Source organism: Eurosta solidaginis, chromosome 5 (genome assembly GCF_040869045.1).
Source record: "Eurosta solidaginis isolate ZX-2024a chromosome 5, ASM4086904v1, whole genome shotgun sequence".
Taxonomy (NCBI): Eukaryota; Metazoa; Arthropoda; class Insecta; order Diptera; family Tephritidae; genus Eurosta; species Eurosta solidaginis.
This window is the reverse complement of record NC_090323.1, coordinates 271,841,307-271,863,763: the sequence shown is the minus strand read 5'-3', so window position 1 is coordinate 271,863,763 and position 22,457 is coordinate 271,841,307. Positions and strand designations below refer to the sequence as shown.

The 22,457-nt window shown below is 36.9% G+C and overlaps 1 protein-coding gene across 2 annotated transcripts in view; it reads right to left on the bottom strand.

The window, feature by feature from the left end:
- LOC137251860 (uncharacterized) overlaps positions 1-22,457 on the bottom strand; it is a 65,822-nt gene that overhangs the window by 23,018 nt on the left and 20,347 nt on the right. Inside the window, exon 1 of one of the 2 annotated variants that reach the window (XM_067786759.1) lies at positions 9,425-9,771. The exons of the other annotated variant lie outside the window; for it this stretch is intronic. Within the exon in view, the coding sequence (XP_067642860.1) occupies positions 9,425-9,461 (37 nt within the window). The 5' untranslated portion in view covers positions 9,462-9,771. Of the gene's footprint in view, positions 1-9,424; positions 9,772-22,457 lie in introns of those variants that run through there. 2 annotated transcript variants of the gene reach the window in all.

Below are 22,457 nucleotides of genomic sequence, written 5' to 3'. Positions count from 1 at the left end.
CCGTCGTCTTTCTTATCAGTATCTGAACTGTACCTCGCTTAAATAAGATTTTCCTCAGCCTCGCTTTGCTGGAGCATTTCTTGTCCGCAGAGAAATGTTTCCATTAAGCTTTTTTGGACCTGATTTCACGTTTATTGAACCTCAACGGATCCCTGCATTCGTCCCAACACTCCTCGCTTTCCGCACTCAAAACATAGTGGCAAAGATTGGTTAAAAAATTGTTTTGTTGTTGTATTAATAATGCTTTATATAAAAACAGCTGGGCCAAACAATTTCTAAAAATGCATACGATCTCGAATCCATTTTCAGTCAAACGATAACTATGAAACAGTCAATCCACTTATGATAATATTAAAAAAGGACTGTGGCACTCGGGGACTGCCGCGGTAAAGCTATTGCATATTATCAACTTATGCAACTATAATATTTATTCCAATTTTTTAAATATTTAAATTTAACTTTAACTTTAACTTTAACTTTAGCTTTAACTTTAACTTTAACTTTAACTTTCACTATAACTTTAACTTTAACTTTATTTTTAACTTTAACTTTAACTTTATGATAGAGATCCAATTTTATGTATTTGGCCTGTTGCTAACACCGAACCTTTTTCGAACCTTTTTTGACAGATATCCGTTACGGTTTTTTTGATTTAGTCGCCAAGCCCGCGATAAAATGTATGCAATAGCTTAAAAAGTATTAAGCCCATGAGTACGCTTGGGCACTAGATCCCATACGTCATGAATCCGATTTAACACTTCACAGTCGTTGTGATCTAATAACCGATTTCTCTTACAAATATGAATGTTTACGTACAGGCTTGACTATTTCGAGCACAGTTTTTCAAGCTGCGCATATCCGAGCTAATATGGCTAATGACTCTTACAATTGACTCTCTAAAATATGAGAAAACTTGTTCATTAGATACTTTAGAGGAGTAAGGAGTTGCAAAAATAGGCCATTTGACACTCTTATTATGATAATTTTAATACATTTCCCAGGTAGCATTATCTTCACGACTCTCGAAATGAGCCCAGATACTGATTGGATTTTAATCGTTACCCAAAATGGTCGTATGTCGGCTTAAGTGGTTACTGAATTAGACTACAGATGAGTAGCTCCGAATCAGAACGCAATAATTAAAATCGAGCTAGTTCGATAACAAATATAATCAAAAAATGTAAAGTCTTAGTACAAATACAATTTTTTTATGTTAATTTTAAGTAGATTAGGCCATTGTCCTAATACTTTTCACTTGCTATCTTGAAGATATTGAAAAGGAGAATATGAATTTATCAGAATCCGAAAAAAATTGTAGTGCACTTATTGCGTTTTTATATGGAGTTCTTCAGATATGATAAACAACTTATTATGTATATCCAATTGAACAGAGAAGCAAATGAAATGTTACCAACTTCATCCCACTATTTCTGGCAACGGCATATTGCCAACTACGCCAAAGCCACTATTGTTGTTTTTGTTTAAAGGCATTTGCGTTCAAAATTTCGCAAAGAAAAATACTGGCAAAGTTATTGGCAAAGAGGAAGGTTAAAAACCCATGTTTGTCACTTGATTTTATACTCACAGTGGACTTCGCTTTCGCCAAATACAAAACCCATGGATTATTCCATCTGGAAAATATACGTGAGGACTAAAAAATATGCCAGTGTGATTGCGCTGAATTACAGCAAAGAATCACACTTGCCAACAAATGATACTTTGGACTGGATAGGCCATTGAAAAGGTAAGTCTTCTTTCGACAAACGAAAATCATGCTCCACAAGATACCGTAAAAGGTTCAACTATTACTTATCCAAAACGAGCTTTATGTACAAGTTTTATGCTAACATTAAAATAGTTCAGCGAATTAAAACACTGCGTCTACGCTGGCTAAGCCATCTTACGCGAGTAAAAGATGATGATACGCCTTTGGAATTCGAGGAAATTTTGGCTGTAAAAATGTTGGCAGTTTTATAACTAATCAATTTTCGTTCAAAAAGTTACAATTCATAGGTCTCTCAAAATTCGCATTGATTTTGACAATTTTTTCCAAAGGTTCCAATGCAAAATTATTAGTAAATCAAAAGGGGACTAAGCTACATTCATAAAATTCAGTACCAAGGAATAAAATTTCATTCAAACAAGTTTTTAAGTTATTAAAGGGCTTCCCAAAACAACAACGTCGATTCAGAAAAATCGAAAGGTGTACTTAACTAATTTAGAAACCAAGTATCAACTCAAGGATGGATTTGAAATCGGACCAATTTTGTGCTTGGCGGACTAAGACGCTCCTCCCTGGGAAAGAAAATACTACAATTGACACCGCAGCTTGGAAGTAGAGGAAGGGGGATACCTTCAGTGAATCTGTAAAGGCAGGTGGGAGGAAACTTGACCTCCCTTGGTGCTCCTAGTTGAAGTCAGCTAGCACCAATTAGTAATGATGAATTTAGTGCTTACGTTAAAGGAATGCCAATGCCATAATCGATACACTCCCATTCGAACTTATAGCTTCTGTATCTCTATCAGTTAAAACTTGTAGGGTTCTTTCTAAAGTATTGAGTGGCAACAAAAAATTACAAAGATCGAAGCGCATATCGCACAACTAGAGCCGCTCCAAATATTTCCATTACATTTTAGACAAAATTTCGTTAATTGAATAAATTGTTTCTATTGTTGCTTTTGTTTAAGCTGCAGTATTGAGGTGTTAGCTCCGTCACCTGCTGTTTATGTGAAGGGTAAATGAGCCATGCCAATGTATTGTTGTACAATTTAAGGCGATTAAGTGACTTCTTAGTTTTACGTCGATATTGAAATCACATATGTTTACATTTCATATCGCAAAGTATTTAGCGGAAGATTTGCTAAAAAAATTATATAAATATTTATACTGACATATTTCTGATTCGTGACGCTGCTTGAAATAACTGGATTAATGCTACACTTGTTTTTGTTTTTTTTTTCTTAGTTCGGAAGAGATCAACCAAAAGTTTTGGCATAAACAATTCTATGCCCTTTATTATGTTTTGTTTTTATACATGTGTATGTGTGCCTAAGTATAAACAAATGCTTAGCATATGGTTTTCGGAAACCACCAGCTTCCCTTCACCCTCTTCCGTTTGCTTTTTGTTTTTTTTTCGCTTTATGATTATAATTAAATTATAAAAGAATTTAAGTCACTCAGTCAAACGCCCTTCCATTTGGGCTAAATGCCGGTCGGATATGCCGTATTTGTACGTAAATGAGTCAACAAAAGGAAATAAATGAGCGTAAATATATGAATGTGTGTGTGTGTGTGTGTATGTTGGTTGGTGTAATAGAATTGGCGAGGGTGGGTACGAAAGACATTTAAAGATGAATGTTGGGCATCTGTAAAGTCCTTCAACCCCAATTTCTAAATTTTGTGAGCTTTGTAGGCTAAGCAGGTTCAATTGTATGTATGTATGTATGTTTTCTGAGATGCATGTGGGTATGTGAGTTTCGATATTTGCGCTGTTTCAAAAGGTCGAACATACGCATGCAGTAAGGTAGTTGGTGTTGTTGTTTGATGATGGCAAGCTGTTGCTTTAATCCGATTTTACGGAAACAAAAAGAAAATTATATTTCATTGCAATTTTCGAGTTAACCCCGTTGGAAGGAAGTGAAAACGATATGCATTTATTACATTGCAGTCGAACTACTCTGTTGACCTTCAGAACTCATGGTAATAAGGAAACCGATTTTGTTTCAAATTTGAATCAGTCAGATAAATATGATGCAATTAATAGTGCGAGGACGATGGTTCGTAACTGAATTAAGCCCAAAGATATTCTCAATATTTAAAACATTTTTTCTTGGTTTTGCGAAAATTACACAGGCCGACCAAATTTAACAAATTTTCAGACCCAGAAAGCAGACTATATATTTACGAAGATTTATGATGCGCTGAATCCAAATTTGGTTTTCGAGATATCCTAACCTAAAAGTGCAAAAAACACCGTTTTTGCCCAAATTTAAGGTTATGTAGCCTTGCAGATGTTTTCTTTCACCAAAACTAAAGGACGGCATCTTTAAATACAAGTCTTTTTCTTTCAAATGGCGTTGAGTTTGCTCAAATATAAGTTTTTTCGCTGAGCTATCGCATTTTGAAATTTTCATGTTTTTAAATTTTCCTACATCTAAAAATCGATTGAGATTACATCGACATTTTTATTTAATTGTCTGATCAACGTCCTAGATTGATGGGGAGTGTAATGACTAGTACCTAGGACCTACCTAATTATTTTATAGCTTTTAGTATTATTATTACTTCATGTAAGTATTGTTTTCAATAAAACCGTTTAACTTAAAAATAATCATATATATTACTTATAATTGCTGTTTTTATGTACGGGTCCCTTTTTCGCTCTTATTTTATAAATAAAGTTTTGGTTGTAAAGATGGAGATTCGAGCTATTAGCGAGCTTTGGGCAATTCTGGTCGTAGTGCTTTTGTTTAGCCTTATTTTATTAAAATTATTCGTTAAAAATAAACGATTGTGAGCACACAAAGAAATCTATTTGTACTATGGCACTATTGTGAATATATGCACTGCATTACCGGCAGTTGCTACGCAAGTTTTAATTGATTGAAAGAACAGCTGATTTCTATTGATATTTTATATGAGATTTTTTTATTGGTTACGCAAGATGCGCACGGGTCCCGCTCGTTTTTTTAAATTATTTTATTGGTACGTAAGACTACTTTAAGCTGATTTGCAATTGATAGTTTAATAAAACTTAGTAATATTTAACAATGAAATAGTTGAATATATTTTCGCAACAATATAAATAATAGAAGATTTGTGGCCTCAAACAATGCAAAAACATATGGAAATGGCGGCCACCGTAGTGTGATGGTAGCGTGCTCCGCCTACCACACCTTATGCCCTGGGTTCGCACCCCGAGCAAAGCAACATCAACATCTTAGAAATAAGGTTTTTCAATTAGAAGAAAAATTTTCTAAGCGGGGTCGCCCCTCGGCAGTGTTTGGCAAGCGCTCCGGGTGTATTTCTGCCATGAAAAGCTCTCAGTGAAAACTCATCTGCCTTGCAGATGCCTTAGATCTCTTCGGAGGTTATCGTGCCTTACATTTATTGTTTTTTTTTTATGTAAGAACCGCGAAAAAACAAAAATAAAAGCGCAAACAAATAATTAAATTTGGCAAATCAATAATCAATAGGCTGTGATCATAGCGGAAAATGAAAATTTAATTCGCTGTTTATGTAAGAGTTGGGATCATGATTCAATTACTAGAAGTTTGTTCTCCAATGATGAAAGAGCTTTGACACTCCCAAATTGGAAAATCTGGCCGGGTTGCTTTTAAGAAGTAAGGCAAACGGCGCATAATTCAATTGTATTGGGAAAGTATTTTTAGAAGTAAATTAGTAGTCATAGTAAATTTGTAACTGCCAGGTTTTAGGCGAAATAATTCAGTTTCTACTAAATATTTCGTGAATTGATAAAGAGTTATGTTGGTTTGGTAATTCTTTCAGAATTTCTTTGAAGGATGTCGTACGTCAGAATTTTGTTCAATAATACACTATTTCAAAATATGTTTCAAAAACTGCCTATCTGAGCAGCCGCAATGAACTGCAAAAAAAAAAAATTATAAAAGAGAATGTGCTGTCCGGCTACACAGGGAGTATTCACCTTTTTATTTATTTCAGAAAGCGCATTTCCGTTTAAGTATTCATGGAAGTGAAAGGTGTCCGTACTTTTCATAAAATTGCCTATGTTCAGCTTTAAATTCGTTAAATAAACTTCTGGTAACACTACGGACTCACTCAGTCTATGTGACGTCCTCATAGACTGCTAAGTTCAACCTAACCTAACCTATGTTCAGCCACACTAATAGATCTTGGCATAGTTACCAAATTCGTCATGAAATTAAAAAAAATTGTTCTAAGAAATTGTGGAGCTCAGTACTTATCAGGTATTTGTAAACTAATTGCCTCCTATTTCTACTATTAATATTATTCAAAACACAGTTAACGGATGTCAATTCGATTTGGGAGCAAAATGGCTGCAAATTGGTCAGCCGAGCAAACCTCTTGTGATTGAATCATGAGTTGGGATTACACCAATAGAAATACCGATAGAAAAATCAATAAATCGGTTTTGTTGTTCTTAAATTAACAGACATTCGGCAAAATTAAATTATGGTTAGTTCAACCGAGTTTTTTTTTTTTTTGTTTAAAGAGCACATTTGGTTAGTCATTTCAACAGAAGTGAAACTGTTGGTCTCAAGTTTAACAATATTCTGTAAAAATGGCAGATTCTCAAGTGATCGGTTATTTCAACATCAAACTACTATTAATATTATGTAAATACATCCGGGAATTTTAAAGAGAAACTTGCTCCTATGACCATGGTGCCCAGAAATAACTGTCCTATCAACAGCCTTCACTGTTATTCTTATGTTGGCGCAAATCTGTTATTTTTATTGTTTTCATTCATATTCTTGGGGTAACAGTGATAATTGTTAAGTATGATGACGATTTTTTTTTTGATTTGACTATTGAAACGGTCAACTCAGAATCAACAATTTGTGCGAAGTTGGATGAATCACCCGTGTTCAGGCTTCGGTCCTTGTTTTGCTCCAGCTCCAGGATAAACTTTCTTTTCCGAATTCGGTTGCGGGTTTGCTTCCAGATTTAACTCTGATTTTGGTTCTGTATTCTGTACAGGTTGCGAACTCAATTTACAGTTATTCACGGTGATTGAAATTAGGTAACCCATCGTCGTGATCAAATTTGTATCGACGACGCGCAGACCGCAAAAGTTTACTGGAAAGTAATGTTTTTATGATATTACCCAGTGCGTTGCTGTCTAGGTAACCTAAATTATTAGATCAGTCTTTGTTTGATAATTCGTTTAAATAAATTTTAACCCTTGTTTAATATTCTCCCACTCCCATGCTCTCTAACTCTCCCTCCGGCAATCTCTATCCCTCTCCCTTCCCTCTTCTCTTCATCTTTCTCCGAATTTCTCTCTTCCGTATGTTCCTAGTCATACATATGATTTTTGAGAATAGGTCGGCCCCTGGTGTAAATTTAAAGCAAATCGTACCAAGATATTTTGTAGAAAAGGCCGACCTTGGTCCACTTCCGGAAAAAAATACACTGAAAATTGGATCAAAATCGGCGGAGTAGTTTCGGAGTCCATAAGCTGCATATATAACCACATACATACATCATTTTTTCTACATGTATGTAAATACACTGAAATGGTTTTGTTACTGAAATTAGGTGAACAATTACTGAAAGTCCTGTAGGTTGGAAACTTTGCACTAAAGAAAATAAAAAACGTTTACATCTTGCGCTCACCTTTACAGTTATATTTCTGATAAGCTGTTTACCATAGATTTATTAAAATTTCAAAATCAAAATTCATCAGCACGATGTCTGTTTAAGGACGTTGCTGCGTTTGGTTCCATTAATATATAAAGGAAGTGTTTAAAACTTTATTTTTCTTCTTTTTATTTACACTTTTGTTGTATTGGCTCGCTGCTCTGAGTTATGTATTTTTGACGTTTAATGGTTGTAGTTAAATGGAAAATCTCTCAGAAATTGGTCGCAAAGTCCCGCTAAGGACACATCTAGAGGTACTACTCTACATTGTCGCTTCGCGTAGTGCCGCTGCCGCTGGGTGTGAATTGTTCCATAAGAATGCATGCAAAAATTAGTTTGTAGTGTAGGGTAGTACCATTGGGTGTATCCTTAGCTTTAATATAAAGGAGGTACGTACCAGTAAGCAAGAAATCGTTGCCAGCGTGTGCTATCTCTCATTTCAAATAATTTGTATTATTTTTTTAAATATATGGAATTTGTTGATTTTTATTGGGCGAAATTTAATTTTGTACCAAATTATAAAAAGTGATCGAAAATCTGTATTTATCTCCTAAGACATTTTTCAAATTTGAAATTGCGACTTGATGAAGTCGCGACTTAACTAATTTTACAAACTTCAATTTGGTCTCCTTCTTTCAGAGAAAGTGTAGTTGAAAGTAGAAACATGATATCGAATGCAAAGCATCGATACGGTAATCATATGAAGTATCGCTCTACAAGTATTGGGTACCCGATAATAAAGAGGCAAAAAGGCTCAAAGTATCGATTATGACTTTACAAGACAGTGTAGATCAATGCACCATAAAATGAGATATCAATATATTTGAGATGTGTAAAATGCATGATGCAGTAAAGCCGGATTTACAGTGAACGCTCTGCCAAGACTACTCAACTTTTTACTTCGTGTAGCAAGACCGCACTTAAATGATACAATCAACTCATCTGTTAAGGAGAAGCACTGGACAAAGCATTCTATTTAATTCCGGATTAACATAGTACGCATTGCTGCGTTGCTTCGTTTGACTGATGAGTTGAATGTATGACCTCGTGTGTATCTTGCTACACAAAATTGTAAAGCGAGAAAAAAAGTTAAGATATTTTTGCTTATGGCGTTGCCAAAGCGTCAAAGTGAAGTAACACAGCAAGAGTTTAAGAAAATCCGGCATAGGAATGCTCAATGGCAACCTTGATTGTGCAGTTGTTTGCGTTTTCTAAATAAATTAGCTGTAAATTCTTTAGCGTAAAGTTTCTTTGGACTCGCCAAACAAATCAAGTGGAGCCGATTACCTCTTTACTTGCATCTATACCTCCTTCTTTTACTGCAAATTCGTTGCGATACTTCGGTCAAAATACTCGATGCCAAAAAGTATCACAAAATTATCGATCATAACGTATCGGTATCGAAAGTGAAAAGTATCGATACGGTAAAATGTCTTAGAAATTCGTATCCCTAATAGGAAGAACTTTTAATTATCTAGAAATTGATATGTTTGTCGAAAACGGTTACCTTTCTAATCTTTTTCAATCTGTACTATATTTGTATTCAGAATTCAAATGTAAGTTTTTCAATTTAAACAATTTCATTTTAACTTTTTTCTTGTATTATTTGAAAACCTTCTCTTGTTAAATGTTATTTTCGTTGGTTACACTCAAATTGCTGCTAGGGATCGTTCAGTAAGAATGTTGCAAGTAAAGTCTCTGGAACTCGATTCGAATTTTCGAAATTTCTTTCGCATTTGAAAAAAAATGTATGAGATTTGGCAGCTTCCGAATTGCATTTTCTTTCGAATCGATTACAGAATAAGGCCCCTGGAGCAAGGTGTTGTTGTTTTTTAAAGAAAACTGAGTTTATATTTTTAGAATAAATAACTAAACAAAGGTATGCCTCGCCGGCGGTACTACGAAAAATCGAGCAAGAACCGTCGGAATATTGCGATTTACGTATTCGTCAACAATACTCACACACCCACACAAACATACACACGCTTACACACATCGACACACATGGAATGCTGGAATCAATATTTAAATGCAACTTTTTTCATTTTAAATACTCACTCGTAGCAATTTGAATTGGATGTTGCGCATCAATCATTGCAGAACTTTCTTGCAAACAATAAAGAAATCATTTAGAATTAAATTTTTTACGTGTTTGTTGTTAACTTAATACTAATTTCACTAGCACTTTACTATATTTTTTATTTAAATGTGGGAAATTATTTACTCTAGCCTTGGGAGTTAATTAATAAAACAAGATATAAACAAATATTCACTTTTATGCACACACACACACATGCAATCATATTTTTTGTATAAATATACTCTTTTGTTAAATTGACTAATTTTCGAAATTTCTATTAAAATTTATTTCCTATGCAAGTGCCGTCCGTTATTTTGTTGACCAACAAAACGTTACGAATATGCTTGAATGACTACGCGCCTCTGACATTGATGGAATCTGAAAAAAAAAAATGCTCTTTGTATTAGCCAAAACGAGGCTGGCTAGCTGGATACTTGGCCTTTTAGTGCCAGAGGATATTTTCTCTATGCCAAAATGTAGGGGAAGTTCATTGTTGCAAGAGCGCTTTTCGTCTGTGATGCATTTGGAAACAAAAAGCCAAAACTATAGCAATAAAATTAATATTTAAATATGTATGTACGCATACATATTAACACTGGTGTATGTGTGTTGTGGGAGAGCGTCGCCATTGCCAGAAATGTGCTGAAGAAAAGCGCATAAACGCCACGCCATATTTCGTTTCTTGTTTCAGCCATCAAAGCATCCAATGCGCAGCTTAGCATCCAATATCCAACACGAGCGCCATTTTTCCAGTCAAATATAGTACAGAGTAAGAACGATGTCGAAATTTCCCTCGTATTTGTATGTTTGTATGTGCTTTGCAAATCATAGCTCCGGGCGGTAAGCGCGCATGCGTTGGATGCAATGGCAAATGGAGGAAAATGGGAGCCCTGCTTTGGCGTTTGTGTGAGTATGTGGGATGCTATTGTGTTGTGTCCTTTCGACAAAAATAATAAAAACATGAAAACACAAAATAAGGGAGCACAAAACATAAATGTTGTTTTTGGTTTTGTATTAATACACCCCCAACATCCGTTAACTGAGTTGTCTTTACACAATATTTTTATTTAAATTTTTTTCTTTGTGATTTAAATCTTGCGACTTTAACGACTAAAGACAGCGCTTAAAGGACAACAAAAGAATACAAAAAACGCCCATTTATAAGCTTCTTTTAATACTTTTTCACATTCAATACTAACGAAGTCAACGACACAAATTTAAGCCTGCAGGTAAAGAAAATTGTCGATTTAAAAAGCTACGAAGTAAGCGAAAATCAGAAATGTTCCTTACCACGCTAATAGCTTCAAGTGATGGTATCAAGCAATCGCGAAACAATATTCACAAAAAACAGATATAAAACCAGCCAACTTGTCCGACATCAATTAGGAAGCGCAGAGGATGTAGGATTTCCATTTCACATTGTTTTTGTTGTATCAAACAGCTGATGAGTTGCTAATGAATGAACTCATCATCTGTGTGTGCGTTTTTTAGTGGAGTAAAGCTTTGACTTCGCATCCTCGAGCCTCCATCTGAGTTGCGACTTAGTCTTGTTATTCTTTTAGCCCAACACTCAAAGTTGATCAGTTGCCGATGCATAAAGTTATTGCACCAGTTTTCACCTTACATATTTCATACTAAATGTTTTTGTATTATAAACCAACTATAAATCTGTAATAGGTACATACATACATATGTATGTATGTATGTTTGTAAGTATATTCGTCTGTATGGGCGTGTATTTATGAGTTTATGAGTATTCACATGATTTGTTCTCTCTTCCGGACGAGTTGAAATGCTTCTTCGATTTAATTCTCCAAACGACCACGTGCCAATGACTGGCTACTACCGGCGGCTCATCTATGTATTTACTTGTCCGCTGCGCCCCGCTTAGATCCACGACGGGCGTCTAACGCCAGTCTGGTAGCATTTTGTGTAAAATTCCTTGCGTGCTTCTTCGCGGCGTTCAAAATGAGGGGCTGGTAGGGCGCTGGCAAGGGCATCGCCTACTACGAAGGATATCTCTACCGTGCGATGAAGATGCAATAGGTGTTTTGCTTCTTTATATACAAACACACATCACACACATACACACAAACAGCCCAGATATGCGGGCTAGCGTGCTAACTTATATAAGTTTTATGTTCATTCAAATTTTCTGCTTAAAACACAAACATACATATCTATCTACGTTTGCATGTATGTACGTTGGTACTCTTGTGCAGAAATAGGTTTCTTGTGCTTGCTTTCATTTCCAGATGTATGTACATATGTATGTGTTTTTGTTCGTGTGCACGTGTTTAAAGTTATTGCGCTTTTGTAGGGGGCGATTAAGACAATCGAAGTGATAATTGAGTGAAAGTCTTGACTTCACACTTTGCCAGTTTGTTTTACAATTTGTTTTTGTACCCATAAATTTAATAAATATTTCTTGTAAACACATACATACATACATATGTATTTATATCGGACATTTTTCTATTGCTCCCCGAATTTGGTTAAAACTCGCATTGTAGGCCTTCAACATAAAATAACACAGGATTATTCTGATTTCACATAAAACTGTTATGAAATAATTAATAAGTAATAAAATATGCCTTTCACACAGAGCCAATTGCTTCATTAGAGAACTTCTGTCAGCTGACTTTAATAAAAATTTTGTTTTTTATAAAAATATAAATAGCAGAGACTTTGTAGATAATTTAATTAAAGATATTTTGGAATGCAAAATTTGGGTATTCACGTTCCCTTATGATCAACTTATCTGCTTAAGAATTATTTGCCTTCGATTTTGTTGCTGTTGTTGTAGCAGTGCTTCGCCTTATCCAATCACAAATTGTCATCAATGTCCTCTAACGGGAGTCCAAGGAAACTTGCTTTTTCAATAGGGGTGGACCATAATGAGAGGGGTGTTAGAGGCCTTTTACAATTGAACATATGGTTGGCGTCATGTGGGGACACATCACATTGCACGCAGGACAAATATTTTGTATATAGAGGTTGATTCTGGATAGGTAAGAGTTTAACCTGTTACACTACCCAGATCGAAGTTGAACATGAGTGACGCGGGTAGAGTGCGTTCCTCCTCTGCTAGTTCTGAGTATTTTTCTTTAAGTACCGGATTCGCCGGGCAATTACTGGCATAGAGGTCCGACGCCTGTTTGTGGATATCACGGAGGACCTGCCTTTGCTTTTTTGCTTCATACAGCTGTGTTCTCAGGTGCCTTATTGCCTCATAATGCTTACGTAGATGACCCCTTAAGCCCCTAGGTGGTGTAGCCTCATCAATCAGATGGGATCAATCAGTTGGGATGCCCAGGTTTCTGGGTATTCAACAGAAACTCTTTGTTTAGCATTTCATTTCTCTCTCTAATGGGGAGTACTCTCACCTCATTGTGTAAGTGGTGTTCTGGGGACATAAGAAGACAGCGCGTAGCGGTTCTGAGAGCAGTATTTTGGCAAGACTGTATTTTCTGACAGGCTTGGCGACCATATCGGGGACGCGTAGCATGCAATCGGCCGGCGAATTGCTTTGGAAGTAGTAATGAGCGTTTATTTGTCCTTACCCCAAGTGCTGCCGGCAAGAGATTTGAGGATTTTATTACGGCTTTGGATTTTCGGTACAATTGCGGTTGCATGCTCTCCAAAATGTGTATCCTGATCGAACGTCACATCCAAGATTTTAGGGTGTAAGACAGTGGGTAGCGTGGTGCCATCGACGTGGATGTTCAATATGGTCGACATTTCGTCATGTTGTGAATAAGGTCACCGATGATTTGCTAGGTTTTGTTAACTATGTAAAAATATAACTACATAAACATATAAGCTGTTAACTTGGGCCACGTGAATTACTTTCTTAATTGACGTGTGTCCGTTCAATAGGTTTGGTTGGTCCAACAAATCACGTCAGTCGCTTTTTCGCTTTTGTTAATCAGTCACACCCTCTCACCGAATGCCCAGTTGTTGTGAGTTTAAGCTGCAGTTAAATTGAGTACACTTTACTTCTAATACTTTGACTGTTCCAATAAAATTCAGTAAATAAAATGGCAGAGTCTACTCAACTTTCTCCTCTTTTTCCAAATCAGGGTCTCTATTTTTCACTCACGGCTTATGTAGGTTAGGTTAGGTTAGGTGGTAGCTGCCCTAATAAGGGGAGCTCCTTGGACAACATGAAGGTCCGTTATGATACCACATGCAATAAAATAAAGGTGACGTAGATATAGCTATTTAGAGAATCGTTGGATAGCAACGATAAAGCTCCGAATGATACCGATCTCAACCTTGGATAAATCCTCGGGAGATCTAAGTGAGTCGCGACCGAAGTACTCTGGCCTAGTTCTGGAAAAAGCTGGGCAATCAAGCATAAAATGATTTGGTGATCCCACCTCATCATCCTCCATACAGCTGCAGCAGGCCTTGCTAAAGGCATTGATAGCCGCTTGGCTATCAGAGTAGTTGTCAAATTCCTTAACCCTAGTAACACTGGATAGCATTGGATCCACCGCATACTTAATCACAGCAACTTACGCTTGGAATACACTGCAGTAATCAGCCAACTTAAACTTGCGGCTTACATTTAGCTCCTAACAAAAGACCCCCCCACCAACCTTTCCGGCCAACTTTGACCCATCCGTGAACAAGTTAACCGGTCCCATGCCCCAAACAATTCCTCTTCCCCACTCCTCTCTCGGTGGAATGACTGTGGTGAAGGTTGTATAGGGAGCAGTTTATGTAACGAATGTCACAGTAAAGGGCGAGCTGTAGATTATGTGACGCTCATTTTGCTACTTTTGGACAAATTGCGTGACGATTTGGAAAATGTTTTATTTGACGTGAAAATGCTCTTTACAGTAATCAACAAAATTGCTACTCAAAACGAAAAATATTTACACAAACTCAGATTTTCAGTACATTTCGTACTATTTCTCAAATCTTTCTAACCATAAAACAAAACTTTTACTCCGACAGGAGCGTAAAAATAAATTCTTTGAATGAACGGGAATGAAGTTATAAGAATAATATGTGCGACAGCTCATGACAATTGGCGACTACGCTGGCTATGCCATGTTATGCGAATGAAAGACAATGCTCCGCCTGAGAACGTATGTTTATCGGAACCCGCATGAGAAAGCAGCGGAAGACCTCCCACGCCGATGGAGGGACCAGGTGAAAAACGATTTATATTGCCTTGGTGATATCAATTGGCGCCAGTTAGCCCAACGAAGAAGCGACTGACGCTAATTTTCGGGATGCCAAACCCGTACAAATGGTTAACGCTAATTATGTAAGTAATGAAGATGGGTTTTTTGATCCTCAACCGCAAGATTTTGAGGGCATATTTGCTGTACACTATTTGATTAAAGTCTTACTACCACATAATTTATTGGGAAAAGGAGGAAGGAATTGATGCAGAAAAAAGTGCTTTCCAATAACTTAGATGGCGCATGTGTTGAGATATTACTCAAATTATATTGGAAAGAGACAGCTGCCTTGGTTATATTATGTGCTCGTTCTGAAAGCACAAGAATTATGAAAATTTCCAGCGGCTTATTAGAAGCCGAGTTGGATCATTTGATCAAATTGTACAAAAACTTGTTTTACCAAGTCCGGCCTTGGAAAATTCACTCTGAATTTGCTATTCCCTTTAATAAGTTATAAGAGCAGAGATTAAATAGACAAGTGAATAAGAAAGTGAAGCTTCTTCGCAGTAAGAGTAAAGAAACAAACTAATAATGATAGTTGTTGTTGTTTTTCGGCATAATTGTGCGATATTAGCCGTGTTTTTTGGACTGCTAAGTGACAAACTTTAAATGCACCTCTGAAATTGCTGCGCATAAATTTTGTCCTACTAAATTTCAATACGCGTTATACTCAGATGTGACTGATATATGTGTCTTTGTTTCACCCTCTACACTAATTCTATGTATTCTATGTGTGTCCACAATTAATCGCAACTGATTTTGCTATATGTTATACCCAATGGCCATCAGAGCGTTGTGTCTCCGCTTTTCGGTACACCCTGTTGCTGTAGCTAGTTGTTTAACCACAGCCGCTAGATGGGTCTCCTAAGCATTATCTAAGCGAGAATAGGCGCTTTTTTCACGCGCAAACGTAACGTATACTCGTGTAAAAAAAACACACGGCTATTGTGTACTCAAAATAGAGCTTAAGGCCTTAAGTACAATTTTTTGAAGTGATTATAAAAGTAATTCACACTCGGGTCCTTAATTCATTAAGAAAACTACTTAATACCGATTCAAGAACTTACGAGCCAGGTGTAAATCAGGATATTGTAACGAAGAAGTTTTTCTAAATTTAAATTATCAGGATCTGATACTCTTGAGGGGTCATTCGAGTTGTTTTTGGCCTGCTGTGTCAACCATTTGACTATCACAACTGCCGAGATAGTCAAAGAAAAGAAGGCAAATAAAAATTCTAATAATTATGCAACTTAACCGCAGATCAACCGACCAATAGCAAATCATTTCCAAGGACAAAGCAAATATATCATACTTACATACATACATACATACAAACACAAAAGTCGCAGCTAAAACAAATAATAGAGACAATCTGAAAAACCCAAATGAAAGCTACCAAACCAAAAGCTGACAACTGAATGGTACACCAAATATGGACGAAAAGTCAACAAAAGTCAAAGGTTGCCCATTTCGGGCGCGGGGTACTTTCATATCAAGCTTAAGTGTTTGTCGAAAGTCTATCCTTCACATAAAAAGTTGCTTTGCACATTTTGCACACTCGGCTGCATTCTCTTGTGGCATAAACGAATATCTAAGTTGTATGTACAAAATCCGTCCAAGCGAAAAGCCAAAACTCAGCAAATTTCAAACACACATTCACCTCATTCTGGAACTCAATAACCCACTGAGATCACAGCAACAACAACAACATGCACAGATGACTGACTACATTCACTTGGTGGTACGTTCTACTAAATACTTTTCATATACACAGTCGCATTCAAATCCTTATGTGTAGATGTCCATTTGTGCTTATGCTCTATATATATGGAACGTATATACATATGTATGCATGTATGTATATGTGTATATGTAGTACATTTCATCACTAAATATGCTTACATATCATCAGTTAAACTCAGCAAGTCATCAACGCGAAAAGCTTAAAGATTATGAGAAGCAGCAGCAGGTTCGGAAGTGATGCATTGGCTCAGCGTGGCATCAGAAATTCCACCACCATCACCACCTCCACCACTGAATCTGCCATCATCATCATGCTTTTGTCATTGACGCCACCTGCCATAGCCGCAACCTCCGGCATCAACGAAAATATGTTGGACTTGTTGTTGGATTTGTAGCATTCATTCATTTGACTCAAACGCCCCCAATTTTGTTTTCACATCTCCAAATGTGCTCTACGTTTATTTATGTTTGTACAAGCACACAAATACGTATGTACTTGTGCGAATCTTAAATTTTCATCCCGAGATGTCGGGAGTTTATGTCGTCCAGAGACGGTTTGAAACCAATGTTGATTTATACAAAAGTTGTGGGGATGTGATGCGAAATCAAAAGCAGAAATTAGGTGCTTGGAGTATTCCGGCACAAACATTAGATGTTAAAAATAACTTCAACGGAGGGAAGCCGTAAAGTCAGATTCTCCTTCGGTAGATAGTTGTATTCAAGGGCTTTATTTACGTGGCCCGTCAATTGTGAGCTGCAGGAGTTCCACCGTATCCTGATTCGAGAGCTACAGTAAGCGCGTTCCTCTGTGGGTATAATATACCGTCACGCTATTCCGTAAGATCCATTACCACCCTCCCCTGGAGATCCTTACCGTAACTCTGTGAACATGCAATGAAATTCTGAGAATCGCTTCCTGCAATCTCACTATTAACATCACTTCTGCCTCCATCGATCTCTTAAGTTTGTTTGTTTGCCCTCCATCCGACCCTAGAGCGGTTGTGCTTACCAATATTGATACCTGAGGGTTACACTTGACAGAATCTTCAGGTTGAATACTCATTCATATTCGACCGTGAACAAAGCACGACGCCTTTTTCGGCTGCATTCGGCGTTATAGCAAAAAATGAGGACTATCTCCCAATTTTCATTTAATGCTGCTGCAAAGTCAATAGTCACCGTTCTTTCACCAAGTCTTATGGCCGAAGATCCATAAAAGAGCAGCAATCTCTACATTAAACAAACTACAGCGACTGTGTTCTTGTGTAGGCATAACAGATGCGTTGAGAAAGTCCCCTGATAATACAGTTAGTGCCTTAGTAGAAATATCTCCTTCCATATTCTTATACAGAGCGAGGCCAAACTTATCTCCAATCGCCAAAGATCGAAAATAGTACAGGATAAGATGTTGCAATTGCATAATGCTTAAGAACCGCTAAGAAGTTCACTTATATTAAACGTGTCCATTGTGGACTGTGTGGTCCATATATTGAATTTGATTCACAGGTTTAGTTCATAGATGGATCAAAATTTTATTCTTGTAAAACTGGAGCTAGTAACATCAGGCCGAACTTCAAGAAATCTGTAAAAAGTATTAGCTTCCCACTATCTTTTAGGAAATAGGGGTTTGCAGGAAGAACGCATACGAAGAGATTTATCCTCGAGGCGTATCTACAAGTCAAACAATTAGGTAGCCGTGCGTACCTTGTATACATACATCACTATTTCGATGTAGTATAAGGTTGGGTTAGAGTTTTCAATGATTTGGGAACAAAAAAGGTTTTGTTAGAATGGGTCCCCCGGTTTAAGGGACATCAGGGTAATGAATGGGGAAGTCTTGCAAGATAATTTACGTTGGATCACCAAACTACATATAAGGGATTGGGAACAAAACGGGTAAAGACACTTGAGATCGACTGCCTAGGCAGGCTAAACTGTTTGTACTTCCATTAAAAATAATATATGCTAAGCTCATTAAATTTTGAAGAGGGAGCCTACATACTCTACTGGCAGAATACAAGACGTGGAGTACACGATATCACTCTATCCAATATACAACCCTCTTGCTTTTGTAAACTGCACAATGAAACGTCGGTTGACATTCTCTAGGAAAGTGTTGCTCTAACACGACAGAGACTATCCTATTTAGGTGACGCGAACCCTAATCCTTTCGTGGCATTAAAAGGTTTGATGAGGTACTTTAATACATTAAAAGTCTCCATATACAGAAATGGGCTAAAATGCCTAAAAGCGCTACTTTAAGCTGAGTAGCCATTTAAGAAATGAAGAAATCCCTTCACGAACAAAGATTACGCTCACTAATAGGGGTCAAACGAACGATGTCCAAATCCGATAAGATGGTTCTTCAGACATTTGAGAGAAAATATCTCCGGAGAATTTATGCAGTTTTAAGCGCTTTTCCCAGATATGAACAAAGATCGACGTAAAAAAACTCAACGGCTTTGGTAAAAGAAAGGGAGGAGCTCGACAGGTGGAGGATATCCATCATTGTTAAGCGTCAATTAAAGCAGAAGAAGGAATAAATAATATGGGCTTAGCGTTAAAGACCATTCTCTCGAAAAACTGTTGTTGCTATAAAATAAAACGCAGACATCCCGAAATGCCAAGAAGAAATCTTTCTTGTATTAATGGCGTCTTTAGTTCTTATTTTCTGTTTATTCGTCAAAAAGCGCGGGGCGCGGGTAGCGATGATTTTTTATTGATATTACCAAGCAATAACGGCATCAGTTGAAACATTGTCAAAGCTAAGAAAAGCAAATCAGCAGCAAAAGAAACGTCCACCAACAACAACTATGTTACACAAAAAACAAGTAAGGAAGGTTAAGTTCGGGTGTAACCGAACATTACATACTCAGTTGAGAGCTATGGTGGCAACATAAGGGAAAATAACCATGTAGGAAAATGAACCGAGGGTAACCCTGGAATGTGTTTGTATGGTATGGGTATCAAATTAAAGGTATTAATGAGGGTTTTAAAAGGGAGTGGTGGTAGTTGTATATATGAAGGCGTTTTCCAGATATCGACCAAAATGTGGACCAGGGTGACCCAGAACATCATCTGTCGGGTATCGCTAATTTATTTATATATGTAATATCACGAACAATATTCCTGCCAAGATTTCAAGGGCTTTTGATTTAGCCATGCAGAACTTTTTCATTTTCTTCTACTTAATATGGTATGTGTCACACCCATTTTACAAAGTTTTTTTTTAAGTTATATTTTACGTTAATAAACCAATCCAATTACCATGTTTCATCCCTTTTTTCATATTTGGTATAGAATTATGGCATTTTTTTCATTTTTCGTAATTTTCAATATCGAAAAAGTGGCCGTGGTTATAGTCGGATTTCGGCCATTTTTTATAACAATGCAAAGTGAGTTCAGATAAGTACGTGAACTGAGTTTAGTAAAGATATATCGATTTTTGCTCAAGTTATCGTGGGCCGAGCGGAAGGACAGACGGTCGACTGTGTATAAAAACTGGGCGTGGCTTCAACCGATTTCACTCTTTTTCACAGAAATGAGTTATCGTCCCAGAATCTAAGCTCCTGCCAAATTTCACAAGCATTGGTAAATTTTTGTTCGACTTATGGCATTAAAAGTATCCTAGACAAATTAAATGAAAAAGGGCGGAGCCACGCCCATTTTTAAATTTTCATTTATTTTTGTGTTTTGTTGCACCATATCATTACTGAAGTTGAATGTTGACATAATTTACTTATGTTCTGTAAAGATATTAAATTTTTTGTTAAAATATGACTTTAAACATTTTTTTTTTTAAAAGTGGGCATGTTCGTAATCCGATTTTGCTAATTTTTCCTTAGCACATATATAGTAATAAGAGTAACGTTCCTGCCAAATTTCATCATGATATCTTCAACGGCTGCCAAATTACAGCTTGCAAAACTTTTAAATTACCTTCTTTTAAAAGTGGGCGGTGCCACGCCTACTGTCCAAAATTTTACTTATTTTCTACTCTGCGTCATAAGTACAACTCACCTACCAAGTTTCATCGCTTTATCCGTCTTTGGTAATGAATTATGGCACTTTATCGGTTTTTCGATATCGAAAAAGTGGGCGTGGTTTTAGTCCGATATCGTTCATTTTAAATAGTGATCTGAGATGAGTGCTCAGGAAACTACATACCAAATTTTATCAAGATACCTCAAAATTTACTCAAGTTATCGTGTTAACGGACGGACGGACGGACATGGCTCAATCAAATTTTTTTTCGATCCTGATGATTTTGATATATGGAAGTCTATATCTATCTCGATTCCTTTATACCTGTACAACCAACAGTTATCCAATCAAAGTTAATATACTCTGTGAGCTCTGCTCAACTGAGTATAAAAACAAGAAAGCTCAGATTTTATAGCTTTGACTGTTGCTAAAGTGATGATGACGACGACAAAATCCACATTGCCAATGAACGGAGGTGCTATGCAGATGTTGTTATTGGCGTTCTTGTTGTCAGATTTGCTGTTGTTATTGTTGTAGTCATTGTCGTTGCGGCTAAGCCACCTCCTGTGGCGTTTGTTAAATCCTTCTTAACTCGGTGCTCGTGCGGCTTAAATGCTCATTTTGCTGTTATTTCAGCAAACAAAAAAATTACGCCCATATAAATTTGAGGGATGCTGATGTCGCTTAATCCTTCTTGTCCTGTGGCACGACCCCACCGAAATATTAAGCTTTTGAATTGTTCTATGCAAAATACCATCGCAATAGCGTAAAGCTTTTCATTGCATTTCACTTATTCAGCATATCTAGAGATGTTTATTCTAGGATTGTCTTAAACAGTTCAAGCAAAGATAGATTTTTAATTGTTAGGTTTATTTTTGAAGCTTTTGGTTTAAGAAATATTTTAGTATTATGTTTCGGCCTACATGAGCTCGCGCATCTATAAACTTGCACATGATTAGTGGTGCGAAGTCATCGGCCTAGGCTAACTTTCGGCTGTCACTCAACTTATACTGGCGAGCCGAATCTTTGACAACTACACCTCAGTGCGATGCCTGAAGAATACCCTGCCCTTCACTGCCCGCAGGCGGTAAGTGTTTTACCTTTCTAGCAGTATAATTGAGCTGTGTGATGAAGTGCGCTGATTTGAAGATTATCAATTCTTTAATTATGCTAATCAGTTAATATGAATTCAAATTTGGTTTTTCATTATTCGACTGTCAGTAGACAGATTTAATTTTTTAATGTTTGGTAGATGAACGGAGTTGGTTAAGGACACAAAAAACAAAAAATTTCAGCGAGTCAACAAAATTTAATTATTATTATTGGTTTAACGTGCTTTTATTCAATCGGGATATGCGTATGTATGTATTTATACCATCGGCATATACGTATGTATTACTCTCATTATGGAAAGAAATAACCGCCTGGTTGTTAAATTCCGAAAGTATGATAAGTGCAATTCTATAAATACGAACGATTGATTCCACTCCCAAACTCTGACGATTAGCAAAATCATATTTTTCACTGTATTGGAGAACCAACCCATCTAACAGCAGCATCCCTATGGTCCAACCCTGTTAAACCTCATTATTCCTTGGAGTCTCGCAAGAGAACTTTTATTACAACTTGTAAGTGCTAGCGCCTATTAAATGGGGCAAAGCTCTGTTAACACAACAAATACAGGGAGCAAAACTGTAAAACCACGGATTATATTCATGTATCTAGGAAAATAGTGCCATCAATCATTAGAGCGATTGGAGTTTTTACATCTTGGTTTTACGGCGAGCAGATGTGGGCAAGTGACAAGACCACTTAGACATAATGGCGGGGACTCCAACGGCAGCGTCTTTTAACGATAGCTGCGTTGCCACATAAAACCACATTCCGATGAAAACCAGCCCTTGCAAACGTTCAAAGGAATTCGAAGGTCGTAAGATGTCCGGTCTTTTAATAAAAATGGTGCTGCGGTCGGGCTGGTTGATCATGAAGGCTATAACTGACATCACGGTCATCCAAGAGATGCGCTGAACGCGATTCAAGGGGTTGTGCAGTGCAATCCTTTTAAGGTGTAGCCACTGCATTTTAT